The sequence below is a fragment of the Haliaeetus leucocephalus genome, unplaced genomic scaffold, assembly GCF_000737465.1.
Source record: "Haliaeetus leucocephalus isolate CR32 unplaced genomic scaffold, Haliaeetus_leucocephalus-4.0 Scaffold328, whole genome shotgun sequence".
Classification (NCBI taxonomy): Eukaryota; Metazoa; Chordata; class Aves; order Accipitriformes; family Accipitridae; genus Haliaeetus; species Haliaeetus leucocephalus.
In genome coordinates, this window is record NW_010972764.1 from 1,671,125 (window position 1) to 1,690,311 (window position 19,187).

At 36.5% G+C, this 19,187-nt stretch overlaps 1 protein-coding gene across 3 annotated transcripts in view; it reads left to right on the forward strand.

The window, feature by feature from the left end:
- Positions 1-3,827: 3,827 nt before the first annotated feature.
- MARCH6 (membrane-associated ring finger (C3HC4) 6, E3 ubiquitin protein ligase) overlaps positions 3,828-19,187 on the forward strand; it is a 51,775-nt gene continuing 36,415 nt past the window's right edge. For all 3 annotated transcript variants that reach the window (XM_010571441.1, XM_010571439.1, XM_010571440.1), the window contains exons 1-4: positions 3,828-3,924; positions 4,798-4,871; positions 13,321-13,464; positions 17,691-17,763. In XM_010571441.1, coding sequence (XP_010569743.1) covers positions 13,335-13,464; positions 17,691-17,763 — 203 coding nt within the window. In that variant the 5' untranslated portion in view covers positions 3,828-3,924; positions 4,798-4,871; positions 13,321-13,334. The remainder of the gene's footprint in view (positions 3,925-4,797; positions 4,872-13,320; positions 13,465-17,690; positions 17,764-19,187) is intronic.

The window sequence follows — 19,187 nt, forward strand, 5'->3', positions numbered from 1 at the left end:
AGACCTTTCATAAACCAGGACTTCATATTGTAGCGTAAACCAAAATAAATAAAGGATGTGCCTTGTGCTGTGTTTCTGGCAGTGTTTGAGCTTTGTTTGTGGTCTTAAGCGATAACTACAAATATATATTCCAGTAGCAAGACAGTTCCAAGGAAAGTCTTCTGTGTCTTGGCTTTCGTTACTTTGGCATCGTTTCGAATGTAGCTTTTTATCTAGTGGCGCTTGATTTTCCAGCTTGAGAGGATTAAAAAGGAAAAAAAAGCTGGAAAAACGTGAAACACCAGGTGAAATAAGACAGCACCTTTGTAGAAATGTCCCATGGGCTGTGCTGCAGACATCTTTAGTACTTATGAAAACAGATGGTGTATCAAAATACTAGCGTTTTTAAAATCTAACAACTTTTAAAACCGCTTGCTGCAACTCTGTCGGGCCTGTGCAGACCAACAATTACTTACACTGATGAAATCAGCACAGTGAAACTTGGATTGCTTGGCCTCTGGTTGACCAGAAAACCTGGATTATTGCACACTGTGAAGTGGATACTCAGAAATGACCTGCTGTTGAGTTCCCACCACTCCTTTAGTTGGTAAATCCATCTCGGTGGATTTAATTCGAACAGCCTGGTTGATAATTTGTTACAGGCCGTTAACAGTGGTGGTCTTTGGTCATACCTGCTTTTACAGGACTTAAGTAGGTGAACAGAGAGACCAGGAAGAGAAAGAAGAGGGGGCTGCTAGTTACATCCTAAGGCATTGTCTTCTTTAGCTAAACCTTTGCGTTAAACTACGCTTGGAATTTGGACTTTTCTGGTTTTATATATATACACACACACAAGCACATATACGTGTAGCCCTAGATACTATATTCTAGTCTTATCAATGTTACCGTCGGAAGCTCCCAGTAGTAGGATGAAAGTAACTAATCTATATACTCACCTTCCATAAATACCACTAGAATGTAACAACTTCATCTACAGTTTCAAACTTCAGTTCCCACTATTAGAATTTCAGGACACTTGCCAGCACGCTGAAGAGGCTTCCCAAGGTTAGAAAGCTTTACGGACGAGTAGCAGAAGAGACGGCGTTAGCGCCTTAAGGAAGCAGAAATCCGTGCTCTAATCTTATCGTGCTCCTGAACTTCTGCTGCAAAGCATCCGATGGGCTTTCCTAACTATTGATAACCCATTGACGATGTTATGGCCATTGTGTTTCTGAGGGGTTTCGTGCTTGACTGAGTTGTGTTGTGGAGCTAGGAAACTCAACTGGATGGTGAGAGCTCAGATAAGAGAGGCAGTCCAGGGTAATAACGGTCAGACCTAAGTGGCAGCATCTTCGCCTCGGAATGAATGTGAGAGTTGCTTCTCCGTAGCACCTGAAAGCACCAGGTACCAGGTTTTGGTGACGAGAGGTACTTCTGTTTCTTTCTAGTTAAATCAGTTTGTTGCTAAATAACATAATCTTCACTTTTGGATATTACAGTGGCGAACATTCAGTCAAGAGAGGTAATAGGCAGAGAATCATTCTCTGGGGGAACAAAAAAGGGCTGTATTACCCAAGGTCATTCTTTCCAAAACACATGCATATGAAGAATGAGATGCAAAGTATGTGTGCAAGTAGACAAATAGCATCTATTGCACAGTGGAATTCCCTCTGAATGTGACAGTAGGTCATAAGGTGCATAGTTTTACATGTTGACCCTCAGCAGGGTTTATTGTTTCGAAGCTATTGGCTGCTTAACAGTCCAGATTGTTACGCTCATAACATGTTTATTTGGATTTACAAAACAAGTGGGAATATCTAGAAAATTCTCATAGCTCTTGAAAAAATAAAATTTAAGTTTAACTTATTTTAGTAAGCTAACTGAGGAAATACTTTTCCAAATAGAGAATTAATTTGCTTTCAGTAAAGCAAATTATATTTTTTTCCAACAGTCTTGAGAGTGTCTTAAGAATAAGTCTGTGGTGAAAGCCAATGGACCATTAACAAGTGGGTTCAGAGAGCTACGCAGGTCTTTCAGAGATCGTTGTGCTTTTAACTTGCTTTCTTTGGTGCCAGAGAATATTCTTAAAGCAGCGGTTTCATATCCCATCTCTAGTGCTGGCTCTAGTGCTTGTCTGACCCTCAGTGAGGCTGATCCTGTGTACAAAGTTGTCAACTTACTGCAGCAAAGTAGCTCTGTTTGAAAGAATGCTGGAGAGAGGTGGGCATGCCACAGCTAGTGGGTAGGTCCTGCCTGTCAGTTGAAGAGACCTGTCCAGTGCAGCCGTCCGGAAATACTCTTTGTGATAAAAGAACCATTTGTTAGATGATACAGCGGTTCTGGTCGTTCTTGTCGGCAGACAAACCAGGGGCTCCTGATGTTTGCAACAATATGTCCTTGCTCGATCTGGCTGTGGCAGAAGTACTCTTTATGTCTCTTTGTAGCATCATTGATGTGGTGTTGAATGCATGTTTCTGTTAATTCTAGGTTTTCGGCCTGCGTGGATGAATTCAAATATCTCTATTTATAGATAGAAATTTTTTTTTTTTTTTTTGGAATCACTTGCATTCTTATGCTCTATGTGTAGAAACTGTTCTAATACTGTGCAAACTATGGGTATGGTCATATTGTGACATCTTTGTAGAAAAACATTCATATTTTAATGTTTGATACCTTTTGGAACTTTTTGTAGGAAAACCTTAGCTTTCAGAGATTTCAACCCAGAACAAAGATAGGTAATTCAGACTTGAAATTGCATATTTTCAGTACTCTTACATCAGCACTTTAAGTTGGTATTTTTCTAACAAAGATCTCTGAAGTGTGTCTGTTACACTCTTGCAGGTTTGCTGAATGGTGGTTGATAGAGAAATAATTAACAAAAGAGAAAATTCTAAACTTAAATCTTCTATTTTTTCTGTGACATTTTGTGTTCATTTCCTTAATAGAAGTAAAAGGAGGAGTAAAGGGAAGATACCATGCATCTGTCAATAAGTAAATAAAATACTTGATTTTTATTTATATTTAGTTGTGTGTTTAAAAGCTCTGGATAACCGAATGGTGTTAAAATAAACATCTCCTCTTTAGAGGGAGAGGTTTACACTCACTTCTTTGTCCACAAAACATCTTGTAATCTTTAGTTGTAAGAAAATGTTCCCACACCTTCTTTCTTCACTATTTTTGACTATTGAAATATTATTGAAATTGAAATAAGAAATAGAAAATGTCTTTCCTCTTGTGATTGGACTGTAAACTGCTAGATGGATGGCCTCATTCAACTTGGGTAGCAAACTCACAAAATACCAACTTCTGTTTATTATGGTGGGGTTTTTTCCCTTTCATCAAGAGCACTAAGGAACATCCATGTTAAGTTCAAGAGTAGCAAATGGCATGTTTAAGTCATTGTTAGATATTAGTAAATCTCCTCTGCTCAGCCTCCCTTTAACTTGTTCAAAACTCAGATGGAATTTTCCCATTTCAAAGTCTCCACTTTCAGGAATATTATCCTTAACAATCTATGTGTTGGTTTAGTGATAACTTTTTTTAGGCAAAGAGCACCTTGGCATGTAGTTTTACTCTGTCTATTTCCTGGAAGTCTTAGAAATATAAGAGGATGTGTTTGGGGTTTTTTTATAACATGATCAGGCAGATAACATTCTTGTTGCTTTTTCAGGTGATCTCCTAGTCTTCATGTCTTGCATCAGATGAAATCTGTCTTTTCATCCTCTTCCAATTTATTCTGGCTTCATTTTGCTACATGGCAAAGTTTCAAGAATATAATTGTATAATTTGTCTTGTAAATTTGAGTTCTTTAAGCAGTAGTGTAATAAGCTTAATGTCCTTGTCAGCAGATATATGCAGAGTCTGTCGGTCTGAAGGAACGCCTGAGAAACCCCTCTATCATCCGTGTGTGTGTACTGGCAGTATTAAATTTATTCATCAGGAATGGTGAGTTCTGTGTTTGCAGAGGTTTTGTTAATGTGTTTTATTAAAAAAAAATTATTATGTTTCTAAAAACAATACTTCCTAAGTCTTCAGGTTAACTAACAAGAAAATCCAATTTTCGGCAGAAATAAGTTAGGGGGTTTGATGTTTTTACGTGATGGTTCATTACAGTTCACAAAGAATTTAGTAATTGTATATGAAAAGAAAGTACTGATAATTGTTTGTGTTTAGGACTACAGTTCTGCTCGTATGTCAGCTTTATGAAAACTAAGCAGAAAAATCAGTATGTTGGGGCTTTTTCTGCCCACTTATAGTTGTGAATAAAAAGAACATCTAACCTCATAGCAAGAAAAAAAAATACCCTAGTACTTTTTGGTCATTTTGTGGTGTATGTTGGATCAGGGAAATGCTAAAGTGAAAACTGTATTTCTGGTCTATAGCACACATTCCTTTTGATGGTATTTTAATAGCCATTCTTTCACAAATGCAACAGTTCTAAATCTTAGCTGTGTGCATATATGTGTCATATCTTGAAATATTTATAAGGACTTGTGTCACTAGTGGGTGTCCATGTCAGGATATATGCTTTGAGTTATTAGCCTTTTTAATAACATACTGAAAGAATGTACTTTATCAGTAATGTAAGTGATGTAATTGAAGAGTTACTGTTACTTGTAGTCAGCTTACCCTTTTTACTTTTTGAAACTTACTTGATGGCCTAAATGGACTTAATAAACATGCTAATTTAAGTCCTGCTTGCTAGTACCAGTATCCTGATTTATGTTTGGAAACAGAGAATCGGTGTGTTTTCCTTAATGGAGGGATAAGGTGGGGAGATGTAATAGTGTGTATTAATACAATAACTTTTTATTGCAGCTTAGTTCAGTGGCTTAAACACAGCAGAAAAGAATACTGTGAATTATGTAAGCACAGATTTGCTTTCACACCAAGTAAGTATGTTTTACTGCTATTTTTTCAGAATTTCTTTTTTTCTCTTGGTACAGATGGAGTGATTACTTTTTCATTCAGCATGATAGATCCAAACTTGTGTTTTAACTTCTATATTCTTGTTTCAATTGCGGTTCTTATGCATATTATTGCAGACTGTGTGAATTGTTTAAGTAATGGATAATCTGGTTCTTTCATAATCTTAGGTGAGCCGTAAAGAAGTATTATTCTGTATGTTTTCTGACTGCCTCAGTCCCATTCTTTTGTTGCCAACATTACACCATATGCCATGTTTTCAGCTTCGTTGATAGATTTGAGTGTTTGGAAGTCTGAATGTTAAGGTGAAACCACAGCAAAATTTGAATGTGAAAACCAGTGTTCAGTTACCTTTGAACTATCCACCTGCAACATTACCACCTGACTTTTGTCAGTTTCAGTTCAAATGATCTTGACAGATAATGCAAATGATAATTATTCCACTTGCATTTCGGTCAAGATACAATAACTACCCAGCACTACATCACCATTTATGTTAGATTCAACTAGATAAGTTAGGCAACTTACAATAAAGAATGGCTGTATCTTTGTATAGTTCCCAGAGGATTCTTAATTCCATTTTAACCACTAGTAGCAGAAATAAGTGAGGTCCTTTGGCTTGTTATTTAGTATTGCCAACTTATTGCATGTTGAACAGGTAAAGTGGTTCTTTTACTACGTATTTTTTGCATTAAGTTTATTTGTGCTGATTTATTCTTCACAGCTGCTGAGCTCAGTTCTTCATGGTGCAGATACGTAATTATTTTTTTTTTTTAAGCTGATGAGTATCTGCACTGTAGAAACTGTCTTGGGTTGGGAAAATAGCCAAACCTCATCATCTTTAGGTGTGTGGTACAATAAAAATCAAAGGTCCTTTTCAGGGTAGCTGGTCCCAGTTAGAAGGATGGAGGGCTCATCCCATCCCTGCTCCCCTCTCATCTGTTTTTGTTGTTTGGTTGGTTTTTTTTTTTACTAGTTTTGTACATTGGTAGAGAAACCTAAGGCTAAAGAGCCAGATGGTTTATTTCATATATCTTCTGTTCCAAAAATCCCGTAATCTACCTTCTTTCTGTATATTGAACCTCAGACTTTTCCATTTCTGCCAACAAGTAATTAAACACATTAGACCATTTTTTAAATGATCAGCAGTGAAATGTACGATATTAACTCTTGTCTTACCCCTGTGAGGGGAACAGCATATTTTATGTTGATCACAGCAATGCTTTCAGGTGATTCTTTTTAAATAATAGAGACCTGCATAAGAAATGTAAGATATCATCTGCTTGCAGGTTTTATTTGTTAAACATTTTTATAAAGGCGTTATATTGCTTCTTTTTGGAAGCTTTGCAAATTAAGAGCAATCCCCAGTTCTGGAGCTCCCTGCAAACTAATTAACCACTTTCAAAATTGCTTTCTGATACTAGGTCCTCTACAGAATTTAGTGTGCAAGACCAGAAAACTGCATTTCAGTGATTTACTAGTTGTTAAGAAGAAAGAAGACTTTCTAGTTTTGTATGAAAAAAAAAGACAAAAGTGTAAAGTGTTTTCCCTAGAATATAGAGAAAAGAGGATGAGAAGATCTAAATGAAATGCACTTTATACGTGTGTTACTATTGATACTAGAAAGCTTATTCATTGCCCTTATCAACAGAGGTGTTCCTGCAGTTTAATCCTTGACTGACATAGCTGTTACCAGCACAGTTTGTAATGTAGTTGCAGATTACAGACATATAAGAAAACATAATTGAATTACTGTGGCTTAACAAGTTACCATTTGTCATAGGAGCCTTGAAATTGGTAGTAAGTGAACCTCTTTCTTCCCCATGTAATAGAGTACTTTCTCCACATTCAGCTGCTAGCAAAGGTCTACTTATCTTCCTGTCACACACTGACCACTCCCCAGACTGAGCACCCTCTGCTGATAATGTTTTGTTCTTGGCTTTCCACATCGTACAGCATGCTTTTTTTTTTTTTTTTACCAGGCTGCACACAGTGGTAGCATGGGTCATGTGCCTAGCACAGGTTCCTCCAGCCCTCTCTACCCAGTGTGTCCTGTTCCATTGTTTCCCTCACACCCAACACTCATGCAGTTATGGTTTCCTTGGTTTCTCTTATCCCCCTTTATTTGGAAGATAACATGGATGTCCAGTCTGGAAGCTGGATCTGCTTGTGGGAGCTGAGAGAGTGAGTCACAGGTGCAGGAGAGAGAATGATAAGGCAGAGGTGGGATTAATGTATATGCCAGACATCCAGAACAAAGCTGGACCTGGCCTATAACCATGCCAGGTTTAAAACACTTTCAGATAAGTTAATTCACCATGGGATGTGGTCACATAAATGCATGTACATAATTGGTATCTGTGCTTCAAAGGACAGGCACTAAGTTGAGAATAATTGTGCAGTAATACCACCAACTCCGCTTTTAGTTTAGCTTGGTTAGTTTGTTAAGGCTGTTGCTGTCATTCTGTCAAAAATGCTCCTTTGCTAGTATAACTTTTTGCATATGGAGCATTCATAAAATATTCCTAGAGCATATATTCTTTAAGTTCTGTAACATCTTGTGACTTCTTTAGCACCTGAACTACTAGGTTAGGTACTATTTGGAAGGAAGGAAGGAAAGAGTAGATGGTTCAACTTGCATCTTGGCAGGAGTACAAAGGAACTGATTTTTCTTTTGAATAATAGCATCATTCTCTAAAAATGTTTGGCCATGTAGGCAAATGACTCGATTTTCAAATGCACGCTTTGAAGCTGAATTTTATGTGTTTTAAAATTCATTCCTTTTCTGCATTTCTTCAAGTTATGGATTAATAAAACTATTTTTAAAAAAAAAAGTAGCTTTGGACTATTTTTAAGTCAAGGGGCTTGTTCGTTTTTAACTCTTATGTTTTCTTTCTTAGTTTTAAAGAGCAACTACTCTATATTCTTTTTCTGCCCACACATGCACTCTTCTTGATGTTACACTAAACATTCATAAGCACTGACCCGTGAAAGAAGGTGAGGCTGTATTTCCCATGAGAAGATAGTTTTCAAAACTTCTCTTTTCTGTAGAAGGTAAAGTTAACATAAATATTTTCAAAAATACAAACATGGAAGTAGACTAGCCTGATCTTTGGCTGGAGATTGGGATGGGATCATTCCTCTGCTTCCTAAGCAGCTGCATTGCTGATAAGTGGTTGGTATGATGTCACAAGCTTAGTTAATACAAAGATTGTAAAATGGAAGGAAGCCACATGAGTAGGATGTTCTTGAGTTTATAAATTATTATAATCTGATAAAAACTTTTGATTTATGCATGCAGAGATACTAATTCAAGGCTTGCATGCACTTGGACCTTGCTGTTTGTATTGTTGTAATCCTGGTTTGTTATTGTTCTTTCTTGTTGTTTGCCATCTTTGTTCATGTGTAACAGTTAATATGAAAGTTTGTTGGATCAGGAACTATTTGTTCCTGTGAATCATTTGGATTGATTGAGCTCCTAAGCTATCCTATAGCACACTGAGATTCTCCGTGTTAAATACTTACAGTTGTTGGTTTGTGGTTGTTTTTTTTAAATTAATCCATAAACCTGGATAATTTTTTGATCATCTTAAAACCTTCTGGATGTGTCTAGCATGTCTAGCTTAATGTGAAAGAGTTCATGGTTCATGGATTTTAAGGCAAAGAAAAATGAGTATTACTCTGACATAATTGTGAAATACTAAATTATATATTAATATTTTTAAGTAACTTGTGCAAAAACCATCATGTAGTAATTGCATGTTGTTTGTAGTAACACTTAGTAAATTAAGTTCCAAACTTTTGGATCTTTAATTTTGTACAAAATTATCTGTAAGAAGCTATGTAATTATACTAAAATGAGTGACCCATTTTGTTGGGCTCATCATTAAAGTACTTAAGATTTTATTGAAAGATATAATGGGCTAATTTTTTTACCTCTTCATTTTGACAGTCTTTAATACAGTAGTTCATAGCTTCAGCATTTCTAGAAAGTCTAGTTTGGAAAAACGTAAACTTCTGAAACAAAATACTACATGCTGGCACAGAATTTGACATGTCTGCTGCCAGCTCCAGAGTGCAGAGTAAACATGCAGTTGAGTTACATGCGAGTGTCATTTTGTATGTTTTGTTAGACCCATGGCTTGCATGAGAAGGGGTGACGTTTTTCTCCTTTTACCTTAGCAGTCCGGAGCAAAGTCTGCATATGTCTCAAGAGTGTAAAACATAGAAACATAAAATGGTTTGGGTTGGAAGGGTCTTTTGAAGATCATCTAGTCCAACCTAAAGAATAACTCACAACCCCTGCTTTACCAAACCAGTGCTTTAATCCATGAGCTATAAAACACATGGTTTTTACTTATGAGTTATATAGTCTTATTTCATTATCAATGCACAAGGATGGTTGAGGTAGCATATAAATGGCTTGCAGGTGTAACAGGAAATACAAAATCTGTGGGTAAGAGGACTGTAAATATGGAGATTCTGTGAAGTAGGCTAAATGACAGTTTTACCTAATCAAAGAAAGAGGTTTTGCTTGCTTCCACACTAGGCATGCACCTGTTAAGTTATGGGCAGATAAATAGGCTGACTTGGATGGGGAAAGAGCGAGAAATGAAATAGGATACAGTTGTATTGTGACAGCTGTGGAGAAAAATAAGACTATTAAAAAAATTTGAGCCTTCGTAATAAATAGTAGTAGGGGTTTTTTTGATACAGCATATGTCAGAAGGCTGTTGCTTTTTTAGTGTCTTTGTGCAGCTCTGCTTCCCTCAGTGGAAGGTAAGATGATGCACTATAGGAAGGGACTCATGGGAGGCATGAAATCTGAAGGTATAACGTAAACTGGGAAAATACATTTAGGATCTTTATTTCCTTCTAGGGGGAAGATTTGCATTTTCAAAATGCTACTGGCCAGTAACACGAAAACTACAGACAGCTTTCCGTAGTATTTTTTACTAGTTCATAATGATTATATATCTGGTTTATCCACAAATGTTTGTGTTTCAGAAAATATCACTTTTTACCTTGTGGCGGAACTAGCCATAAATGGGGGAGGTAAACATATTTAAACCTGCACAACCGATTCTCATTCATTGGGAGTAAGCTCTTAGGAGACAGGGAAAGTCTTGGACCGTTGCTTTGGGACCAGTTACAGGTTGCTGATGATTCGTTGTGGAGGTGGGTTTGTACAGGGATTCTACTGCTGATGTGGGACAGGAAAGAGGAGCAAGAGAATTTCAGGATTAGGAAGAGCCTTGTATTCTCTCTGTATTGGTCGTTTTTTCTGTTGTGCAGCTGGCATTTATAACTACAGAGAGTGCCAGTGCTCCTGATGTTGCTGCTTCTTTTTTTCTTTTTTTCTTTTTGTAATACAAGCAACACAAGTGAAGTCTGAAACTATCCAGGTTTGCTAATGTTTATAGTTATCATTACATACTACATTATCATAACAGAACATACAGGTATTCAAAAAGCCCCTGTTATTGCCTAGATACTGCTCTGATGAGAGCTCCTTTCTGTACTGCCCATGCATGACTAAATATCTCTCCTGTCTCCTTGCAAGGAAAATTGTGTGGGCAGTATAGTTTTCATTTGGATTAAGTTTTGGTACTTTGAAAAGATTGGGAAAGAGAGGTTAAATTGAAAGTGTTAGCTAGTTTGTTTTATTTCTTCTTTTGTTTTATTCTTCATAAGTTTGGTGGGAATTACAGCATTCAGGTCCAGCAGATTGTTACTATTGTGTTTGTCAAAGTAGAGTTGTGTGATGTTTGTACTAAATAGCCTCTGAAGAAATGGTAATGATGAGGAAGCTTCCTGTGATAAACTTAAAGGTATCACTTTGGTAAGCTAGAGCATTGGGAACTTCTTTTTTCCACTTTCCTGTTATGGATTATTTTTTTTTTTGTCAGCTGAAATCTATTGACTGTCCTGGATGTTGTAGGACATAGAAGGGCCTTATCTTATCATTGTGGTATAAAGCTTCAAGAGGTAGAAGTGTGGCAAAGCAGAGGAAGAACAGCAGTCTTGCCCCCACGCACCCCTGTCCTGCCCCCAGCTCCTGAAATCATCAAAAAATCACCAAATTGTTAAAATTTGGGGGGGTGTAGCTTGTCTTCTCTGAGTAGTAGCTCCATTGTGCATTTATTTGAATGCTCTGTTGTAATCTTAAAGCCTTTAAAAAAATGAGTATGTACAGGTGCTAACATTTATAACCACTTCAGGTGTACTGAGTTAGGATGGGCATCCTTTTTTACAGTCCCCTGTGTGAGTGTTCAGAAATTCCTGAAAGATGCATTTTTAAAAGAACTTTAAACCTTCCTAACTTCCCCCTAACAAATCATTAATGCAAAGTTAATGTTTTCCTTGTAGCCTCTGTTGCAGTTCCAAAGTGTTGATCAAAATATATTTTTTTGAAAATGAAAAAAATATGCCTGAAAGTATCTGCTGAGTTCAGTTTTGTCTGAGTCATACCATAAATGTGTAACAAATATACTCTAGGTAGGTATTCTTTTAGCACGCTAAACAAAGGTCTGCTTCTCTTCTGTCATAATTTTCCAGAATGCTTGTTCAGTGTGAGCTGAGAGATCACTAGTAAGTCTTCACTGGACATTTTCAATGGTACTACCAAATTGTATACTAAATCTGTTTCTGTAATAAGAAAATTGTAAATTGATAGACAGTGTCAAAATACATTTGTGTCCTGCTTTCAGTCTACTGCTCTGTGTTCTCACAGCTACGCTTCCCTAGTGTTACATTTTTAGTCCTTTTTTTTAATGAGTTCCAGTTCTTGCCAGATACCTGACAACTAAGAACCTTTGAAATTTAAAACCAGTTATTATTTGTCTTATGGTTACTGTTTTGTTGTTACTTTGTGTCAAATATAATTTTATGGTTACTGTTTTGTTGGTACTTTGTGTCAAATATAATCTTATGGTTATTGTTTTGTTACTTTGTGTCAAATATAATCTTATGGTTATTGTTTTGTTACTTTGTGTCAAATATAATCCATGTGTTGTTCAAATGCACCAAACTCTCCACATTCTTTGGGTACTTCTGCATGTTGATACTGCTTTTCTATGTTCTTGGGTTCTCTTTACAATACAGAAACTTGGGGAAATGTCCCTGGAGAGAAAAGAAGAAGTTTCTTCTCCTGTAGAGGCTTCCTCTCTGAGACTAGTAAAAGGATTATTAAGAATGTAGGTAAAGGTAGCAGGGATGTTCATTAGAGAAAAGGTGGGATGCAGGTAGATTGCATGAAGCAGTATTTCGCAGACTTCTAAGTCAAAGGATTGTCCATGAGAGGGGAGCAAAACTTTTCCCTAGTAGTTCTTAGAAAAATTGAGTTTCCTTATGTAGTTAAAAGTATGTGATTTTTTTAAAAAATAGTCCATTAATTGAATGTGTTAAAGTCTTCAAGTTCAGCTGTTTCCAACATAGCTGTTAAACATCCAGGCAGCAACATCTCTGTGCAACTCCTAACTGTAGTTTATCTTCTTTATTCAAATCTGTTACTGATACTGTGTATTAGCACTTCCTGGCATCCATATAAGTGTGTAGAAGCTAACTAAATATAATGAAAATGTTAGAGATAGGTGTTTTCTATTTGTTTGCAAAAGCAGCAGCCCTGTCAGTGTTTTTCTTGGCTTTTGAGTAGGGATGGGTTTATGTAATACATAGGTGTTGAATTTAAAAAGTCAACAAAATGTACTATTATGAAAATGTCTATGCAGGCTGGGAGATTTGCATTATGTTCTGTAACAGGAGTGACCTTAGAAGAAATCTTACATAGTATAAAATAGATACGTGTTGGAAGTAAAAGTCATTCTGTGTAAATTTCAATGTCTGTAGATGCTTAATCGTTTCCCTTCAGTATTCCTGTCTGTGTGGTGCTTTCATTTTGCTGATTTTTTTTTTTTTGTGCTGTTGCATTGCAAGTAGAATCTAAATTATCTAGCACAAACAAATTGACAGTATGCAAAATTGCTAATTGCTCTTGTTCCTTGTGCTCTTTCCTTGAACTCAGTTTATAAATAACAGACAGGGATATCTTTGAGGTAGTGCTGAGTGGGAGGGCTGCTGAATTTAGAATCTGCTTTTCTTTCCAGGCTTGAGCTTATTTTGAGATAATCAGAGTTTACAGTTCATAAATAACGCTATTAAGAAAACTTCTCCAAGTGAAAAATTAGCATGGAGTTTATTAATTTTCCCATTCCACTCAGCACACAATGTAACAAATGTGTCATGTGAAGTTTGGGGGTTTTGTTATTTGTTTGGGGTCACCTCTTGGGAATCTATAAAATGTGCTTATTCTTCTAGTAAGCTTTTGCCAAATACAAACATTTTGCAGTTGTCAGGACTTCTACATAAATGCTTCTTTAAAGGAAGAACTGTTTCATAAGTGCCTTTTCTACACAGTTTATTCCCCAGATATGCCTTCACGGCTTCCAATCCAAGACATCTTTGCTGGACTGGTTACGAGTATTGGCACAGCAATACGATACTGGTTTCATTATACACTTGTGGCCTTTGCATGGTTGGGAGTAGTACCTCTTACTGCATGTAAGTATTCATTTTTTGTGCTGTAATACTCTTATACGCAGGAAAATATGCCACTTCTTGCAACAAAGTTTTGCGAGACCATTGTTGGTTTATTTAAAAAAAAATCATAAATTCAAAGACATTATTTCACTTATTTTCAGTCAGAAGTTCTAGCTATTTGACTCTTAAGCCAGCGTGCAATGCAGGAAGGTGTTAAGAGATAGGAGAAAATGCATAAAAGGGCTTTTAAACTTATTCCAATAAAATGCCTCTTTTTAAGTATCTTTAAAATCTACATGGAATTTTTTATTTGATACAGTTTAATAATATTAGGATAGAAGAATTGTCCTGGTTTTTCTAGCTATCTATAAATGAAAGTGCAGTACTTTTTTTTAGTATGAAAAGTGAAATTCCTTTACGGTCATACATAAATTGATTAGTAAAACTCCTCTGAAAAAATAGTAAACAAAGGCCTATAAGTAGTAAAGGAATTTAACAGAAAGAGAGCACACATTTAAATTGCTGTAGTATCCAGTTTGAAATTCACTTTTCAAATACAAATAGAAAGAGAGCTGTTGATGTTTCCACAAGCCAAAAATACAGAGAAGATGAAAAAAGGCAAAAGGGATATAGCGTTCAGTCAAGGAAATGATTGGAAGTGCGTCTTTACAAACAGTAATATACCCCTTGAACAACAGAGCAGACAGCCAGTAAATGCATCTCCCTAGACAGTTTCTCAGTATGTTCTGTGCTTTTATTTGTAGCTGTCACTGGCTTCGTTTGAGAATAGCACAATACTGGCATCAGTTATAAAAGAGTGATCCTATTTCTGCAGCCTGTCTTTCCTGTGCAAGAAAAAGAGTTTTTCTGGGCATGTAGTAAGCAAGATTTACAAACTGCTCTGCATTAAAACTAAAAAGTATTTCAAATTTCTTTCTTGGGTTTTTAGATGAATCTCGGTTTTCTACCATTGTCTTTCAAAATGCAAATCTTGTACACTTTTCTCACTAAACTTCTGAAGGACAGCAAAGTCATACTCAATAGATTAATTAAGGTAGTTACATTTCATAACTGTCTGAAAACCTGATGCCGGCTTTTCAGTAATACTGAAACTTTACCAGAGGTCACCACCTACACCTTAGTTATATAAGACTTGTTTGGTTTTTTTACAAATGTCATTTTTGGATTTTGATACTCATTTACTAAGCCAATGTAACTGACTTAAGATTTTTATTTACGAGTGACCATTTTTTTACTTTGTCTTAGTTTGTGTCTCTAACATTGCACCTGTACCCCTGTTTATGGATTTGTTTAAGGATTAATGTGTGAAGGGTAACATATTTGCACAGGAAGATACCCAACATGGTAGAACCGTTCAGTCTAACAAACCTTGAAATATCCATTTACTGTTGAAATTTGTCAGGGTCTGTCTCATGGATGTGATTTAGTATAGGTCTTGTCTTCTTACATTAAATGCCTTTAATGTAATCTTTAATTTTCTGTAATATTTAAATACTTCTTAATGCAATCTTTTTGCCTTCCCTGTTTCAGTCATATGGCTCACATAATTGTGTGTGGCTGGCCTCACAAGGAAGTATTCTCATAATTTTATATCCAGAAGAAAGAGGTGCAGCATAAAAAACTTGTCAGACATATCAAAGGAGATGTATGGTTGAACAAATCTGTCTTGCAGACTAACATGCTAGTCATGCAGTTATCCCATTGTGGGATAAATTCTACATTCTTTTCTCGTAATTTCACTTCTTTATTGCATACCCATCTTATATGGTTGGGTAAAAGGAATTTATCTCTTACCCTCAGCTTAAACCCAGCAGGCTCTGATATGCTGTTGCTATTCTCTTAGCACAAAGCATGTTTACATGAGTGGATGAAAAAAGCCAGTTATATAATTTGCTATGATCTGTTCAGAGAAGTAGGATTAATTGGGCCAATTTAATCCAAAGTGGTTTTATTCTCTGTAATAATTGTATTTAGCTGCATGGTCCCTAGAGTGAAATACCTGAGGTACCTATGCAGTATGTGGGGTAAGGAACAGGTGTGCACGCTCAGTAAAGTGAATGTGAACACTAAGGCAGTGGGAGTTGGGTTGTCTGAAGTGCCTCCTTTATCTCAAATCTGAGAAATCACTGTTCGCACTCCGATATGGCATATGAATGTATTTTTCTGGAGTGATTCAGTTGCCATTTAAAAAAAAAAAAAAGACAATATAGCTGAAGAGAATGGCTGTATTCATGTTTCATGTAATTGTGTAGAGATTAAACTTGTAGAGATGTGTAATAGAACTACTTAAATTGGCACGAGTAAATTGGAATTGTGTATGTGAGCACCACAAGAACCAGCAGAAGAAGGGCTAAAAGGAGTATTTGCTGTTTGCCAGAGAGCACTGTATATGTGATTTCATTCAAATCAAGAGGGAAAATAAACAGACTAAAGATAAGGTGTCAAGCAGATGAAAAACAAGACTGGGGTTATAAGATATACAGATAAGGAACTGTGAATTTTGCCTCAGGCTCAAGAGGGTGAAACAAAACAATGAGGCAAAGATCCCAAATGGTATCTACACATGAAGGGTATGAAAGGAAGTCTAAAATCAGTTCATAAATGCCAATCAAGAATAATCGAAGAGGTATGATGAGGATTTACTAGCTGGTGTCCTTTGTCTTTAGTGTTGTCCACAAGTGATCCTGTCCAGACCACTTGGGCATACAAGTCTTGGTGCTTGTATAAGAGAGAGCAAGTGAAATCTGTGAGGGAAAAATAGCTTACTTAGAGATCAGTTTGCTTAGAGATTTTGCATAATAAAATCCCCTTCCTATTCCATAACATCTAGTAATGAGTTTTGTTACAGTGGTTTCCTACTAGTGTAGTGTAATGGGAAGTTATAAGGCTTGTGTTCTTTGACCTTTTCAGTGTGGCAGAGTTCACAGCAGTATCTTGCCCCTTTGAAATTCCTCCACCATGTAGCTAGATGGTAGGCAGAGGCAAACTATTGAAGCTCACTGGCAGCAGAGGATCAGTATCATCTTGCTAAATTTGATTCAGTGACTGTTCAATATAAAATGTGTAAGTAGTACTGACTACAGTGAGACTGAACATTTTCATTAGATCAGCTACAGCCATTGTCTCTTTTGTGTTCTAACTTGCTCTAGACCTTTGAATTTTGTATTATTATTTTCTGTGCAATGTCAGAACTTCAGCGGGAGGGGTGGATTGCACTGGGGATGTAAGTGTTAACTTCTTCCAAGCGCTATATTATGTCTTATATAAAGGGTGAGCGTGAACAGTAGACCTTTTGGGCATTTCTGGTGGATTGATTCATGAGAGAGATAGAAAGTTTATGTTTCTACAAGTTCCAAACAGGTTTATCCACGAGGTAATAACTGAGCTATTTATTCTAGGTCACAGAAACCACAGTGTGCCAGTATATACTTGGGTACCTATGCCTGCCTAAAGGGTGGAATGAGAATCTTAAAAATTGCATTTCTGGGTATGGGTGCCTTATGTCTTTCCTCATCCTGTTCTGAGCCTCTGTGCCATCCTCCTATGAATCTGAACCAAATTTTCTGAAGTAGACTATATACATTGATAATCTCCTTTTAAGATTATGTGACTGAAGAATTGTGCTAAAAAGCTAACATTAACTAGCATCAAGAATTAATCCATAAAACAAATATTTAAAACGGATAATGAAATGGTGAGACTCCTTGCTACAAGATGTCATAATACCAAAAGTTTATATAGGTTCAAAAAATGATTGAACAAATTAATGGGGGGGGAGGAGGGGGGGGGGGCGGAATCCATCAAGAATTAATTAGCACTGAGATATTATGGCACAGGAACTGAGCTGCTTTGTGTGAAGCATATGAGAATGTACTGAGGAAGTATTGCTGCAAGTATCTTTAACCTGTTTCTGTATTCTTCCTCGGGCATCTGTTGGTGTGACCAGTGCTGGAGGCAGGTTTAGATAAATCTTGGGTCTAACCTAGTATGGCAATTCTTACACTCTGAATGTATACTTAATCAAGAACGTTCAGCTAAAATAAATACAGCTTTGTTCCATGTTGTTGTATATCGTCTTGAGTTCTGTTAGTTCACTGGAAGTTGACTTTTTTTGCCTTGTCATAAATTTAGTTAGGACACCAGATGAAAGAGGATAACTATGGTCCTTTCGAAGTGATGCTATAACCAAAATTGAATTTATACCACGCTTCTGTTTCTTCCTGCAGGTCGTATCTACAAGTGCTTGTTTACTGGCTCTGTGAGCTCACTACTGACACTGCCATTAGATATTCTGTCAACGTAAGTACTTGAACAGTCTGATACAAATAACTTTCCTAGTCAGATTACTGTGAAAATGGTTGCTTTGGAACTTAGTGTCCCTTTCTTCCAGTTATGCTTGTTATCTTCCATCATCTTAGGCAAGCAGCTGCCCGTTACCCTTTGCATAACGAGATGTATGGCCAACAGTATTACAGTAGAAATAATTTCACTTTGAAGTTCTGTTATTCAGGTGTTTGGAGCTGGAAAACTGACTTTACAAAATGGGCCCTGGTTAATGAAGACTTGTATTTGATGTCAAGAAAACTTACACTGCAAAATTACACTTAATAATTAAAAAAAAATAATTTCCTACAGTTTAAATCAGGTGCCGCATAGTAGAATATTAATATATATTGCTGATAATATTAGTGTCGCATTCTGTTTGCATTGTTACATTTTTATATTCTGAATTTAATTTTATCCATCCTGGGTCTCTTATGTGATAGGGATTTTTTTTTTAATCAGATTGCCATCTAGCTGACACTTAGATTTTAATGCTTCAATCACCATATGCTATTGAATACTGTCAATCTTTGTCTTTTTCAAATCAGTTTTACTTAAAGAATCAGTAAATACAAACACAACAGAGTTTCAGGCTGGTTCTTACTTTTTTCATTATCTTGAACCTGAGGAACTGAAACTCAGTTTGAGTGGAATCAGTTGCACATCAAGCAAATTTTGAATGAATGTCTTGTGTGGTTCAGCTAAGTCAACTCAGTTGGGCTATTTGATTTGAGACATCAGGTCATGTTACTTTTAATTAATTTTTATTAATGGAAAGAGATGCTCACTTGAAATTAGTAACAGTATTTTTCCTGTTATCTTCCAGTAAGTGTAGATTTTATTTTTATTTTTCTGAGAAGAATCTGAAACAACTGAACCTAGAGCACCTCTTCTCATGTCTTTTACAGTCTAGGGAGAAAATAAAGGACTCAAGTATGTGTAAGATTTTAATGGCATGGAAGCTCTGCTTTGACATGAATTTCTTTTACAGAGTCAATTTCAATACCATCTTGTGTCATCTTTTCATTTTGGACTTCTTGTCTCCATGGTATTCACTGTGCTGTGCAGGCACGAGTGTCTGTGCAGCTGCATGGAGAGCCAGACTGATACCTCTTTGAGTGGCATATTTCTTACTTAAAGAACGTATCGTAGTTGGTTAGCTTCCTGAGTAAATTCACCATGATCAAGGAGTAGTGCAAGGGTGGAAACAAGTGGGAGGGGGCACCTGGAATTAGGGATGAGGATTGCTTAAGCCAATTTAAGTATCTCTTGCATTGCATGAAACCCTAGTTTCAGTTGGCTAACTGAACTTTGTTTTGCTGCTGCTTTACAGTTATGTATGACTCGATAGATTAGGATTTTTTTAAAGTATAGAGATAATATCTGGGGTAAAAGACTAC